This window comes from Hippoglossus stenolepis, chromosome 21 (assembly GCF_022539355.2).
Source record: "Hippoglossus stenolepis isolate QCI-W04-F060 chromosome 21, HSTE1.2, whole genome shotgun sequence".
Classification (NCBI taxonomy): Eukaryota; Metazoa; Chordata; class Actinopteri; order Pleuronectiformes; family Pleuronectidae; genus Hippoglossus; species Hippoglossus stenolepis.
In genome coordinates this window covers 251,605-267,088 of record NC_061503.1, presented here as the reverse complement: position 1 = coordinate 267,088, position 15,484 = coordinate 251,605, and the positions used below count along the sequence as shown (strand labels likewise).

At 40.1% G+C, this 15,484-nt stretch overlaps 2 protein-coding genes across 6 annotated transcripts in view; one reads left to right on the top strand and one right to left on the bottom strand.

Moving 5' to 3' along the window:
* Window positions 1-677: 677 nt before the first annotated feature.
* Window positions 678-11,969, bottom strand: trub1 (TruB pseudouridine (psi) synthase family member 1). Of its 3 annotated transcripts, none has more exons than XM_035145029.2 (8): window positions 11,382-11,969; window positions 11,195-11,293; window positions 9,460-9,515; window positions 6,201-6,282; window positions 6,003-6,075; window positions 2,118-2,257; window positions 1,931-1,987; window positions 678-1,851 (listed from the first exon to the last, which is right to left on the bottom strand). In XM_035145029.2, exons 1-8 carry the CDS (start codon window positions 11,527-11,529, stop codon window positions 1,685-1,687), a joined length of 822 nt encoding a protein of 273 aa, XP_035000920.1. In that variant the 5' UTR covers window positions 11,530-11,969; the 3' UTR covers window positions 678-1,684. The 3 variants fall into 3 exon arrangements, with proteins under 3 accessions (XP_035000920.1, XP_035000919.1, XP_035000921.1); XM_035145028.2 differs by having other exon boundaries at window positions 678-1,835; window positions 11,382-11,965; XM_035145030.2 differs by having other exon boundaries at window positions 1,591-1,861; window positions 11,382-11,967.
* Window positions 11,970-12,301: 332 nt separating this feature from the next.
* The window catches only part of lrrc45 (leucine rich repeat containing 45), a 37,912-nt gene continuing 34,729 nt past the window's right edge, over window positions 12,302-15,484 (top strand). For all 3 annotated transcript variants that reach the window (XM_035145026.1, XM_035145027.1, XM_035145025.1), the window contains exon 1: window positions 12,302-12,393. The gene's annotated coding sequence lies outside the window, so the exon portion shown is untranslated. The remainder of the gene's footprint in view (window positions 12,394-15,484) is intronic.

The following is a 15,484-nucleotide window of genomic DNA, read 5'->3' as shown; positions in this document are numbered from 1 at the left end:
ATGATGGATTTTATGGTGCTCCGTGAGATGTTCAAAGCTTGGGATATGTTTTTATAACCTAACCCTGCTTCATACTTCTCCACAACTTTATCCCTGACCTGTTTGGTGAGCTCCTTGCTCTTCATGATGCTGTTTGTTCAGTAATGATCTCTAACAAACTCTGAGGCCTTCACAGAACAGGTGTATTTATACTGAGATCAAATTGCAAACATTTGGACCCTATTTACTAATTATGTGACTTGCAAATGTGACTTGTGAAGGCAATTGGTCGCACCAGATCTTTGTTAGGGGTTTCACAGTAAAGGGGGTGGATACATATGCACTCAACACTTTTCAGATTTTTATTTGTAAATCATTTTGAAATCCATGTAATATTTCCCCCCCACTTCCAAATGATGGACTATATTTTGTTCATTACATAAAATCACAATGAAATAAATTTTATAAATCTGTGGTTATACATGACAAAATGTAGAAAAGTCCAAGGGGGGGTGAATACTTATGCAAGGCACTGTACCTTCAGTGTGGACGATAGCAGCCTCATGACATCACACCACTCATAAACCACTTAGTATACTCTAATAATGCTGTGTTGTTTGCTTTGCATTTCAGATTAATGCTGTTTTTGCAAAAAGACGTTAGTAAAAAAAAAAAAACATTAGTATTTAACAAAGATAATAGTTTCACTTGAATATTTATTCAATCTGAAAATACAGAAAACATGGCATACAACAGTGCTGATGAAACAACAGATGTGGAGATCATGAAAAGAGAGCACTGTTTTGACCTTTGCTGCAAATCAACTGATTCATATATTTTTCCTGCTTTGTAAGAAATGCATGTTAGGTCCAAAACAAGACCATGCATATAAACCATAACTGATTTACCATTATATCATAATACAACTGAAGTCAATATTTCTGATTTTTCAAAGATTCCTCACAACTGTGTCACACACAGAAAAATCTGTCTTTATACAGAATTTCTACAAAAATAAAGTAATACTCTAAACCTTTTCATCATGGGTCCAGTAGTGGGTCATGCTTCCCTAAATTATGTTTAATATACCACCAGTCTATTTCCTGTGTGTATTGTCAAGCACTTTTTCCTATCACAGCCTTTCCTTCTCAGTTTCATAGAGCAGTGATACTGTATTTTTCACACACACACACACACACACACACACACACACACACACACACACACACACACACACACACACACACACACACACACACACACACACACACACACACACACACACACACACACACACACACACACACACACACACACTTTGGGTTTCTATTACCTAACACTTTAATAAGGGGACAATGAGAAAATGAAGATAGAAGCTGGGGTTGGAGTGTTTACAAAGTTCAAATACATAACTATTCACAAATTAAACTAAAATTAAACTGCAGGTGAGACAGAGACAAATAGAAACCACGTGGACTCAAAAATCTAAAGTCCAGGGCGGGAATAATGACACTGGTCAAAAGAGTCCTCAAAAAGAGGTTTCAACAAGTGTCTCAATTTGTTATGATTTTAACAAACACACCCTAAAATAACCAAGACAAATAGCCAAACTGAGACCAACTGTTTTCTTCATTGAAAAGCCAAACAAGTTAGTCATGTCATATTATTAGCCTGGGTCCTGTTCACATTGTGTTGATCTGATGGTTTAGTACCCTGCTCCGACTCTGTACAGGGTTGCAGAGAGTGCAGGACATGCTCCAGTGTCCACTGCTCCTCGTGTAAGGCATGCTCCTCCAGGGTGAACTGACCCTGCTTGGTCCGCACCAGATTCTTCACATGAGCACAGGATGACAGAGCTGCAGCATGGAGACACTGATTATTCCTACAATTAAGTGTTAGCAGGCTGATTTCTGATGAGTTGGGAAACTGAAATATGATGAATTCATCTCACCTTTCCCCAGGTCATCCACCAAGCTTCTGACATAAAATCCCCCACCACATTCAACATCTGTCATGGAAACACAATTAAATGTGACAATTTTTTCTAACTGTATTTTTGCATTGGAGAATTAGGAAATTCAATCATAAATCCTGTTTTAAGAAAGACTGCGGTACTTCATGATACATCATGTGCTAACCTAGAGTGAAGAAAGGAGGCTTGAACTCCTGCAGAGTCAGGTTGTACACAGTGACTGGTCTAGCAGGTTTGGCCTCAACCTTGTGACCTTTTTTCAGCAGGACAGACAGACGCTGGCCATCCTTTTTCAGAGCAGAGTAGCTGAAGAGACAAAAATCAATAATAATCAACATTTTGTTAGCTACAGGTTTTTCCGTAATAAAATCAGTCAGGCTGCAACTAGCAATTTGTTTTTAATTAAAGGGTTGGGTTGGTAAGTCGTTTGAGGCACTTTTATTTTATTTGTTGATATCCTCTTCTTGTCCCAATATCCATAAATAAATAAAGTTTCCTGTCTGTAACCAACTGACCTGCCTGCCTGCCTGCCACACCGCTGGCAAGCCAGCTGAAGTTACAGCATCAAAAACAATTTCAAATAAAATATTAACCCTAACCCAGAAGTACAATTACAGATCTATGATTGGGAACGCCAAGAAAGGCAAACAGGAGGTCATTCTCCATCACTAGCTCTAACAATTGATAGATCAGCTTCAACTCCACCACGATCCGCGTGGTAACACTCACCATTGTCCTGTAGTAAACAGAGACGCCAGAGAATTTGTAAATAAGCGGACACACACCTACGCACAACTATGAATGCTCGGCCCCATGCGTAGGCTATGTGCGTACCTATGGCATAGCTTTGACGCAAAAGCATGAATAAGTCTCAAGTGTCTGAAGGAGAGGTATTGCCGGTCATTTCTGCAGCAGTAAGATTGTAAAATCAGCTCAGCTCCCAGTAGAACTACACACACACACACACACATTATGGACTGCACTTTAAATCTGGTTTAGCTCTCTTAACTGTGAAATATTCATTCTGACTGTGCAATACAGTGGTTCATATGCAATCCATTTACTGTACATTGTAGCAGTAAGGAGAAAATTTGATACAGACCAGCCCTTTACACCTCAACAGGAAAAGAAGGAGGGCCGAGGGAGCTGATAAGTTGGACACACCTGTGAGCCAAAGAGGAGGGAAATTCAAACAAAGGCAGCATGGAAGAGAAAATGTGAAGTCAGAGTAACTGAAGGAAAGAGATCACAAAAAGATAATCTAGTTTCTGGACAGTTGATCGAAGAACCGGCTGTTATTTTTTTCCCCCACAAATCGTTCTGGATCAAGAGGAAAAGAAGTTGATTCCTACAGAGACTGATGAAGAGGATTTGAAAATCTGTCTAACCTGCTCGGATTGGGCCGTGATCCCCTCTGTCCTGGTTGAACCATAAAAGCTAAGTCTTTCCGTACTGAAACTCTCCTGGCTTCCCCGATTCCCTTTGCCTCTGGTGTTTGCTCTATGTGTCTCGCTCTGTAATGGCGGCGAGGACGCTGGTGTGTATGTCGCCACTTCGCAGTCCGCAGCTAAATCGTGTTTTTTCATGCAATCTATCATTCTCATTGCTACTAGATCCTGTGCTGGTTGACTGCTAGCAGAGTCGCTTCATCTCCTGCTCTTGGGTTAACTTTTGGTGACTCTTTGCTGCCTGTCTAGTCAGCATACTCACCATCTCTGAACATCGGCTGTTGGATGTTAACTGCCGGTCAGTGGTTAGCTTCACCTCATAGCTGGTGTACACACCAACCTGGAGATTTTCCCCCTCGGATTGCGTTCGGACTGGACCCTCATCTGCCGTGATCTCAGGACTATCCCTCCCTGGCCCGCTTGGAATTGTTTTCCTACCGCAGCCCACTCCCTGGCTAGTAGCTAACTGGTTAGCAGCTGCTTCTCTGCGCTGCTGAGATGGTGCTCATGAAATACTCCGCTGTGCATCTCCTGAATCTCGTTTGCCCAACTGCCTGGCGATCATTAAATCCCTTGGACTCCTGCGCCGTCCTTGCTATGTGCACAGGGCAGCCTGATTCAAATTTGTTTACACACCAACCATTCCATCCCCGTTGTGGTGTTTGACCGGCACGCCAGCGCGGTAACAAACCACACATGCACACCTAAAATCTGAGACCCCTCGTCTCTGTTGACAGCATCATTCCCCTCACCCCCTCTACCTCAGCTTCTAACATCAACACCGCAACTTTTATGTGACAGAATACTCGCTCCCTTAACAATAAAGCACTACTCATCCATGACATCATCACTGATAGGAAAACTGATTTTCTTTGTCTAACTCAAACATGGCAGATCCAACTGAACTTTCTCACACTAAACCAGGCCACACCCCCAGGTTACTCTTGCATTCAAAAGCCCGGCTCTATGGGCCGGGGTGGTGGGCTGGCCATAATACATAGAGCTGACTTCTTGGTTGAAGAGCTTCCTGTACCCAATGCAACCTCGTTTGAATGTGTCGCCGTCACCCTGGCTCGACCCGCACAGGTTTATTTCTATTCTGTTTTGAACTATTACTTTTCCCTTTCTCTTCTGTTTTGTCCTCATGGACATATGTAAAGCATCCTTGGCCCCTTTGAAAGGCGCTATATAAATGCAAGCCATTATCTTTATTATTATTATAAATTCACCCCTCATCTTCACTCTGCCTGGAGATTAAAGCACCCCCTCAAACACCTACATAGTCCACTTTCATTGGACCTTAACTCTCCTCTCCAAGCACACACAACAAACAAAACACACACACACACACACACACACACACACACACACACACACACACACACACACACACACAATCTCACATCATCTGAACTCTGACTATAAACTCAATGACTCAAATTAACACTTATTTAATTTGATTATTTATTGGACATTTAATTTGGAAGTGAATTAGTTTTCTATTGATTATTTGACATTATCGTGAATATGAGTTCTTGATAGGGCTGGGCGATATGGAAAAAAATCTTATCACGATAATTTTTTTCATATCAGTCGGTATAGATATATATTGCGATATAGTTTAAATGACCAGAAGATAACTTTCTCGCACAATTGTGTTTATGTACAAACGTTTTTTCTTATGCACAAAACAAATTTTTACCTGCTCATACAATCATCCTGCGCCACTGCACTTTACTTATAACATTTCATACAAACCACTACAGTGATAAGGTGTATATATTGTACATACTGTTTTCATAAAATGTTTTATTTTTATTCTCTTGTGCTAACAACTGAATTTCCCCTGTGTGTGGATTAATAGAGTTTTATCTTATCTTAAATCAGCGCAGGCGCATTACTCCGCTGGTCAACAAGTGACTGTGCTCCTCTGAGGATTTCTAATCACTCAAACGTAGAACTGATCTTTATAAAAACCTGCTGAATTCATATTTATGTTCCTGGATAAACAATGAAGTTAAAACACTGCATTACGGCGTAATCTGCAGAAAGAACGTCTGTCTGCAGGAGTTTGTGTGTGTGTGTGTGTGTGTGTGTGTGTGTGTGTGTGTGTGTGTGTGTGTGTGTGTCTGCTCGTCTCTGTCCCTCTTCACACACAAACTGATCATCACGTTAATTTAGTTATTAATCGATGATGTCGGATCATGACTGCAGATCGCTCCGGTCACTTTAACCCTGATGTCCTGACTGTGCGCGTCACATTACGTCTTGTGTAGCAGGTTTACACATGTGTCTGATAAACTCTAGAGAATCAAACAAGCACAAAGTGAACATCAGTCCCGTACAAGTCCAAATAACTTGTGATCAAAGATTATGTTTATTGTTAAAGTGTAAAGTGAGTACAGGTCAGAGGAGGAGTAAGGAGGAAGCTCCGAACAGAGACTTTGACACAGCCCAGACCTTTAATGAGCGTCTGTCCTGAAGCACCCAAAGTCCACAGGATCATCAAAATATGACTTTGACCTAATGGATGGGATATTATCTAGAAATGATCTGTAAGTGAAGCACTACAACGGTTCAGTCAGATTTGAGGCCTTACTCACAGTGGAGGAACTTGCATGATGTCACCAGTGAAGGATTTCAGCTTCTCCTCAAAGTCCTGCCTGGTAATGTGTTCTGTTGTTTAAAAAAGAAACAAGAAAAAAATAAATCACAAACTGCTCCAGCAGAAACTGTGCCTCGAATTAATACAATACAACTGTTCAGATGATGTGATGTGATTTTTTTGCGCACCGTCTTACCAAAGTCTTTCTCTAAAATCACTTTACCAGTAGCATCAAGAGTGTCTGTTGCTTTTCCCAGCTCCCCCACAGCAACATATTTCTGAAAAATAAATACACTGGTTTGGTCTTGTGTACAATCTAGCTGGGCTGATATTATTAGTCAACACTGCTGTCACATATATCCCAGTGTATCGGTGTATGTCAGCCGATGGGTACCGAGAAATGTAAATACTGATTGAAATAACAATATATCTTGGAGATTGCTAAAGTGCCCCTTTGGTGATTTATGGGTTTCCAATTCCCTTTCCTTGAGTCCATCATAACTTTTCGTAAAAAATTGTGCTATAAGAGCTAAAATCAGAGCATGTCATTGTTGTAATGAGTCCACCCACACATCCAACCAATCCCAAGTCTTACTGATTTGCATGTTTTTGTAGTTTGCCAAAAAAGCAATGATTATTTACGAGCAAAATATTGTTTAAATATAGAGGGGCAAGAAATTTAAGCAAACCTGTGGAATTTTCTGCATTTATGTATAAATTGGTCTTAAATGTCATCAGTCCTTTATTTAAGTTACAATTGTGAGTATTGTACTGTTCTTGTCCATATTGGTAAAAATTCAACATTTGTCGATGTGGGACATTATTTTAAGCTCCGTTTTAACGTCCCATTGGCGTTGCGGAGCTTTTGTTTGGCGTGGCAGCCATCGCTGAACACGATCATCCCCATATGCAGATAATGCGCTCTTGCCATTTCTTTCATCCAGGTGCGTTATGTGCGTATTTATGACATATGCACCTCTTATTGTAGCGCGGCTGACTACTGGTGAGGGGGGAGACAGATTGCTCCGCCGGAGGCTGTCTGGGTGAAGTTGCGTGTCTGCTCGGAAGGTAATGTTGTCTGCCTAGCTTCGTGGCCTATTTTATTCCCAGCTGATTATTGTTGCGCATTTTATGCTACAGCCTGATCCAGCTGCGGCCGTTGAGGCTCTCACCTTCCGGTTGCTGTTGGGCTGCGCTGCGGCTTAACAGGGTGGTACGTATGGTCTCATTATCTCTGGAACTGTATATATATATATTTCACGTTTCATTTACTAAATCTGTTTAATTGCCTTTCTAAGAGGCCGGTTATTTGTTTGCCGTCATTGGCCACCACACTCTGGACTGCCCTGCTGTTTTGGCTCTCTTTTTACACCGTGGCGCTTAGCGCTGTGGCTCCTTTGTGCTGTGGCTTCTTTGAGCTGTGGCTTTCCGGCTCTGTGGTTTATGTTTTAAAATCTCTAAGTAACCCACCTCAGAGGAATGCCTGGTTTTAAATAATATTGCGTTCATTTTCCTTTGTATTATTTCTGGGATCTGTATTAATATTTATTTTGTTCACATATATTGTTTTGGTTGTTAACTTTTTATCTACATTGATTTGGATTCTTTTTTGTCATTCTGTTTTCAATGTTTTGTTTTTTTTCGACACCAGTTTTGCTTAACATTTGTGGCTTGTTTTAACTATCTTTCCGTTGTCAGACAGGTGCTGTGGGCCTGAGACGGCAACCCAATCCCTGGTGCTGGAGGGTGCTGGAGGGCTGGTGGTTTCTTCACGACCCGTTTTTGTTGGTCTGCAGTGTCACGGGTGGTTAGTTTATCAAACCTTGCTGATACAAAAAATAGGCGTAATAATTTCCTGGAGGTGAAACTCCCCAGGTGGCATTGTTGCAACAAATTTCATCAACCCGCCCTCACGCTACACATGGTTTTAGTAGTTTTTGTGTGCTGTTTATTTGGATTATGGATCAAAATAATGAAAAACAGCTGTGACCAACTGGACCACACCTCACACAGCTCAGGATTGGTCGACACAGGACAGTCTGCTTTTTAGGGATTGGTTTAGGACAGGTACGGCAGAAGGAAAGACGATGGAAAACACAGGCAAGACAGACACGAGGGGGGCAGAAAAAACTGGAGAGTTCTATACACCACGGAGTTAAGGCTGTTCCACCGAGGCAGTTTGCGGACTGTTAACAGGGCGGCAAAGCGAAAATAAGCCAGAGATGAGGTACTGGACGAAGATCCGTGAAAGGGTCAGATGTGACCAGGAGGCCGAAAGACTTGGTTTAATGCTTGCTGTAAGATAAGTAAAGGAAAGTGAGCAAAGAAATGCAACGTTTGTGAGTGAGCCTTCATTTGTGTGCCTGTGACTCAGGGTGCTTCCTTCTCTTCCCAACTGGCCGCAGCAGTTTGAGTGAGGAGGGGAGCAGGACCGTGGTGAGGACGAGACACAGATCCGAAACCAGAGAGAGAACAGGTAGATGGCGAAACGGGATCCCCGCTGTGGTCACCCCCTGGGACTTAAGTATAACATTCCCCTTCTTGAAGGATTTTATTACCCAACAGAGACATTCAGATTTTAGTACCGCCACTCCAAGAACAGTTATTTGTGTTTTGTTAAAGTGACGCTGGTTATTTATCTACCTGAGTACATTTGAGTGATTTCAGCAATTTGAATACCCTTGTTTTTTTTTTTGGAACCTTTTGTTTAATCTATCAAGTTTTATAATTTTTTCAAGTGGCTGTCTTTTATTTGTTTTAGCTTAGCACCTTTTGTTTTTATTGTGGCATTTTATTGGTTTTAAACCTTTTCTTATAAAAAGGCCCTCCCGGGCGCCTCATTTTTTAACAGTGGAATTAATCGCTGGTAAAACAGAAAAGAACCTCACACACACACACACACACACACACACACACACACACATTCAAATCACATTAACAAAAGCTAAGTGGAGATAGGAGTTAGTCAACCTAGAGTGAAATCAATGAAACAAGACTGGAGGTGTGGGTTGGAGAGTACTCCTCTGCTCTTTTCTAATCACTCACATGTAGTACTTTATAAAAAACGCCTGAATTCATATTTATGTGTTGATGGATAAACCAGTATATCAGTGTATCTTACAGAATATTTGTCAGGATGTAAATGACGCCGTTTCGAGTCGAAATTGAATGTTGGGGGATTCATTTCCGGTGTGTGGCTGCTTATGTCTGCCTACCCATATATGTAATACCCACCCCTCCATCGACATTGTGGTGAGTAGATAATGAGTACATTTTTATTTTTCTGTGAGTAGATTAAGCACATTGTGTTTGTCTGTAGTTGTGAGTTCGATGATCATATTTTATGCTTAATCAAAACAGGAAACCAGATTATGCTAAAGGCTTCAATTTTTCTTGTCACTGTATGTATTTATAGCTCCATTTACTCTTTGTGTGTAAAGTGCAAACAAACTTACCTTTGAACCCGCTAACATGGTACTGAGCTTTTTTGTGCCATATCCAACACCAACAACTGAAAGGAACATAAGAGTTTTAGAGTCCTGCTTGCAACCCTCTAGAGGACGAAATGTTCATTACACACAAAGGCAAAATTGTGCTGGACAGATGATAATGAAGATTTCCCTTTTGCGTTTTTTTAAATTATTTATTTATTATTTTTTTTTTACATAGAATGTAGCTGGCCTAGGAAATCTCACGTTTTTTCTGAGGGTGGTGCATCAAAATCTCATGTCTACTTTTATTTCTGTCGAATAGATTTTCAGATGTCATGTGTAGACTGAGAACAAAATGTTGACGAGTCATTTTTCATGATGTTTAAATGCAGGCTCGCCGCTGCAGCTGATTGGACTATGATATTCAGAGGATGCAGGCAGAACAAACTGTCTTGATAATTTGTATAATTTCATACATTGTTAAAATAATAGATGATTATAATGATAATTAACTAAATTTATCACTATCATCTTTTTTTAATTTTTTCTTTAGGGAGGGTGGTGCCCTATCGCGCCCTATTGGCCAGCCGCCCCTGCTCCAGCATTTCTGTTGACCAAATCCATTCTTTTGTTTAAAAAGGTGTTTTTAATTGTGAAAAAGTACTGGTGTTTATTTGAGTACATAGGACTACTTTTATACAAGAAAATAGTCATATTTATGGACATATTCAAGGCAAAGCCTATGTGAAAACATTGTGCTGCAGTAGCAGCTCCTCTGCAAAACATACTGTTGAACTGAGGAGCTAAATATTGTGCATTGAACAGATGCTGTAAATATTAATTAATATTAATGTGAATATTGTGCATTGAATAGATAAAGTTGCATAACTGCCTCTCTTTGTGTATGTTTATGCTTGTACATTCAGCCTTTAACAGAAATTGCAAAAATAAAAAATATGACCCTCCTAGGTGGGATTTTTGGAAGATATCAGGGTGGTAGATCTCGGCTTACGTTTGGAATTAAAAAGTGATCTTGGGCTTGAAAAGGTTGGTGACCACTGCTATAACCCATAGAATGCTTTAGCCATGCTGCCACTGAGGACTTACAGTTCTCCATGTCAGACAGAAAGGTTCCAACTGAAATGGGACATTCATGTAGATGAGCCCTACAAACTTTGTTGATACATTGACTTCTCCTAAATACATTTTTTGGGTGTGAAATTAAGTTCAGACATTCATGTTCTTCTTAGAATGAATGTTGGTCATTTTGGTGACCATTTGACTGATCCTATCTTTATGCTCTGACATTTTCAACCAGCTACATCAAGTAAATTTTACATTTGATCATTTCTGGTTTATGACCGAATACCTGCAAATCGATTAATGTTCACATACATCTGAGCTGGACTGGGCAATTTGACTCAAAAAGTTGAATCAGATTAAGGTTTATTGAAAAACACATTATGACTCCTTCAATATATCATTAGTTTTAAGCAAGTTATATAGCAGTTTTCTTTAATTTTTTTTAAACAGCACTTTTCAACCTAATGTGCATTATTTAAATTAAAAATATAAGATTAAAACAACCATTATCTCTGATATACCTGCCTCCTGGACATTTTCAAGCCCAAACTTTGAACATGTTTTACAAGCGTTTGGGTGGAACGGCCACTTGAAATGACGGCCCCCATCATTACAACCCAATCTAGGCAGTAAAGGTAACAGTGGCAGCTTTGTGAACATGGTACAGTCAACTTACCTAACACTCCACTGGCAGCACTGTCCAGAGTCCCTCCATGCCCCAGCTTCAGGCTCTGCTTCTTTCTCTTTCGCGGATTTGGGTTTTGTACACCGGCTTCTGAAAGACACGAGACACAAAACATTTCACTGTCAGCTTCAAAAACTGACAGTGGACTTACTTCTTGGGTGTTTTCCTTTGCTGTTACCTTTGAGCAGAGCCTCTTTGAACGTATTCAACAATTCTGCTGACGTAGGCCCTTGTTTTTTATAAATGGCAAAGAGCCCATTCAGAGACTGCAATTTAGACAGAGAACTAGTTATAGGGGCAAAGCTGCTACTCATGTTTCCGGCCATGCTTGTTTTACCCTATGGTTTTAGCCCTCCGGTGGATACTCTTCTTCTTTTTGATGTTATATAAGGTCAGCAAACAACGTTATGGTGCATTACCGCCACCAACTGGTATGGAGTTATAAAAGTATATATATACTTTTCTTTGAATTCGGTCAAAACCACCTTCCTGTTTTCTTTTCTTCCCATTGCTTTTGACACCTTTTTGTTAACTTATGCTTATGTCTTCATTTCCGTTTGACTAAAGGATAGTGTGATGTCAATGTGAACTGGAATCAGAACATAATACTGCCCTGTTAGGTGTCACCTCTTCAATCGACTGCAATGACAACAAAATCGTCACCATCTCCCCAGTATACACTGATAACCCATCACTGATTCGTTTGACAAATTTAACTACTCTTCTTCTTCTTCTTCTTCTTCTTCTTCTTCCTCGTCCTCTTCCTCGTCCTCTTCTCGTCCTCTACGATTTGGTGAATTACCGCCACCAGCTGGTATAGATGTATGGTATGGATGAATGGTGGTATAAGCGCTGGGATTTTACCGCCATCTACCGGTTCAACGCGTTAACTATGACTGGAACCCCAACAAACCGAAAAAACACAAAGTATATAACATAGCATGGTATAACGCTATGGCCCATGTGACGTTGACGGATAAAGTTGGATTAAAACACGGTTTTATATTGGTTTGTAGTTATCCTCACTAATAAGGATAGGTTGGTGGGAACATGCATATGCTTTTGAAACTACACTGACCAAGATGCTTTGCGCGAAAATACATTTCCTTCTAATGTCGTTTGGTTTCGGCCATATCAGTAGTGTCGCCTGATACAACAGCCAGGAAATTAATCGTGCTGTAGTGACCAAGGTTTGTGTTGTTCCATGTCTGAAGGTTATATGAATACTGATCGAGAAAGCTGTCAAACATTCACGTCACGTTACATGTTAACCGTTTATCGGCCCCGTGCGGACTTTTGACTAGTGTGGAGATACTGTAACGACACGGTTGCGCGAAACTCCCTTTCAGACTTTGGCAATAACATTTTGTCTTACTTATCACCGAGCTGCATATTTTATGAAATATGAGGGAATGCTGGTTTAGAATCAGTATACACTCTATTCCGATTCGGCAAACATATAATTCACCAGACAGGTTTTGTTTCGTTCAAATTCAAAATGTTATTCCTTGTCACAGTGCTTATGTCCGCTAGCTAACATCACATCCGTTCCTAAAGGCAAAATTTGTTACCCAGATTTTAAAATGTTTATTCTGCAGTTGTCGGGTAGATTTCTCTTCATATTACCTTACGCTGCTTGTGTTTTTGTCGTATTAAACCGCTGCAGTTTTCATAGATTCCGTCTGAGTTAAGCTCTCAGTATTAGTTAATGGGTGCAGCAGCTGTTTAGGTTTTCTAATGGGATGCTTGCTAATATTTCTGAAATGTTGGATCTTGCCTGTTTTGGTTAAACAGAGAGTTAATCAGGAAGTATAGACAGTGTGTCAGCTGCTACTAACCCCAAAAGATTTTGTCAAAAAACAGCTGATTACGGCTGTTAAACTCTGGTCCTACTGCAGTCCTCTTTTATCCACTTCTACCCACTAACTGATGTTAATAGACTGTATATAATGTATAGAGTCTATGGTTATAACCTGTCTGTGGTTCTCTACATGTAGTGGAGAGACTCCCCTTTGGGCTGCAGTTTGGACGTATTTGATTCAGGGCACAGAGAATCAGAAGAGTAATAGGGCTGCAACTAGTGATTATTTTAATTAATCTGTCGATTATTTTTTTGATTAATCGTATAAAAAGACAAAAAGTTAAATTTTAACCTTTCCATGAGTTCTTTTGGTACAATGCTGTTTTTACATGTATTACAGACACTGCAATTTAATTATAACTGCTCAAAAAAATTAAGGGAACACTTAAATCACACATCAGATCTTGCTGAACGAATTATTTAAGTTAAAAATCTTTACTGATGTATATTCTATAATTTGTTGAGAACAAAATGATGCAACAACTGTCAATGGAAACCAAAATCATTAACCCATCGAGGGCTGGATTCAAAATCATACTGAAAATCAAAGAAAAAAAATGAAATCACAGGGTGATCCAACTTGTGTGACTTTTATCTCAGCAATTCATAATGTTATTCAGTACTGTGTATGGCCCCCACGTGCCTGTATGCACACCCGACTCAGTGAGCTCCTGCACAGTCTGTGGCGGTACTTGGCGGCATCGGATGCACGATACATAATGTCCCATAGGTGCTCAATTGGATTTAGGTCAGGGGATCGAAAGGGCCAGTCAATGGCATCAATGCCTTCATCATCAAGGAACTGCCTACACACTCTGGCCACATGAAGCCGGGCATTGTCCTGCACCAGGAGGAACCCAGCTTAAGGTCTGGCAATCTCTCTGAGGATTTCATCCCGGTACCTAACAGCAGTTGAGGTATGACATGAAGGTCTGTGCAACCCTCCAAGGATATGCCTCCCCAGACCATCACTGACCCACCGCCAAACCAGTCATGCTGGATGATATTACAGGCAGCATAACGTTCACCACACTTGTGCTTCCTAAATGGACAGATTGATATCCCTGAAATTTAACTGACTTGCTGTTATACTGTGATGATTAGGTTTTCCCATAATTTATTTGAGCAGTATATATAATTCTGACTGGCCAGAATCTAAGTATAAGATGTCTTAAATTTATCTAAATTCAAGATACCTTAAATTAAGTTTGAACTAGTCAGTATGGTGTTGTATTTATGACTAGTCATAATTGAATTGTGTATATCGGAAACTGGAATGAAAGATTATAGTATATAATATAATTCTACTGAATTTTAGATTTCTATAATGAAATAACATACACATGAATTACAAAAGTAGTATGAATCTTACGATGTAATTACATATGTTGAAAATTTGAGTTTTGAGTAGTTAAAACATAATTAAAGATATTGTTTTAAATACTTAGAATTATGTTGTATAAATCTTAGATGAAAATTCTTACTCGTCACAGTGAAAGTATGACTAGTCAAAATGACTGGATTAGGGTTGGGCGATATAGCCTCAAAATTATATCCCAATATTTCAAGGAAATTTGGGATAACGATATGTATGACGATATAGAAATTAGTGATGGAATTTATTGTTAAAGTGTAAAGTGAGTGCAGGTCAGTGGGGGAGTGAGGATGAAGCAGACTCCGACAGAGACTCTGACACATACAGTACGACTGGACCTTTAATGTGCGTCTGTGCTGGTCCTGAAGCAGTGGTTGTTATAAATATTCAGTGGTGGGAAAACGCTAAAACAATGAGCATACCAAAAAACATGAATCGGGTTTTGTTCAGTCACTGCATCGATGCAAGCTGCTGCCTGCATGACTGCCCTCCAATCATATCACTGAGATGCCTGTTAGATCTGTAGATGTACTTCCATGTAGTCATAGCGGCTCATTCTACAAAGGTGAGCCGCTGTGACAAGACGGAAGTAAAAATACAGATCTAATATAAGGAGCACTAGAATGCTATGAAAGGCAAACATGACAAATCAGTGAACGTGATTTTGCTGTTGCTCAACAATGAAAATGGAGATTGCAGAGGTAGCAGAAAGTCCCCAGATTTGTCGCTAGTCGCTAGATACGATTTTTAGTCTCTAGGGAAGGTAAAAAGTCACTAAATCTAGCGAGAAAGTAGCTAAATTGGCAACACTGAGGAGACAGCGCTCTCACGTGAGCTATACAAGGCATGGTATTGCCCCCACCTCAGGAGATATTGCCACAGTGTGTGCCGTGATTATAAAAGACCCAACTAATCAATTACTAAAGTAGTTCCCAACTATTTTTTACAATTAATTAAATCGATTAGTTGTTGCAGCCCTACAGAGTAATGAAATCTGTTTTTTACTAGACCTATGATAGGCTGGGTGAAAAAACGATAAAGGTAT

Bases quoted from the DNA above. Each gene is read 5' to 3' on its own strand.
- trub1 (XM_035145028.2), bottom strand. From the start codon at position 11,529: ATGGCCGGAAACATGAGTAGCAGCTTTGCCCCTATAACTAGTTCTCTG. The intron at 6,076-6,200 runs GTAAGACGGTGC...TTTAAACAACAG, and splicing joins GATTTTAGAGAAAGACTTTG to AACACATTACCAGGCAGGAC. The intron at 1,836-1,930 runs GTGAGATGAATT...TCCATGCTGCAG, and splicing joins GGTGGATGACCTGGGGAAAG to CTCTGTCATCCTGTGCTCAT.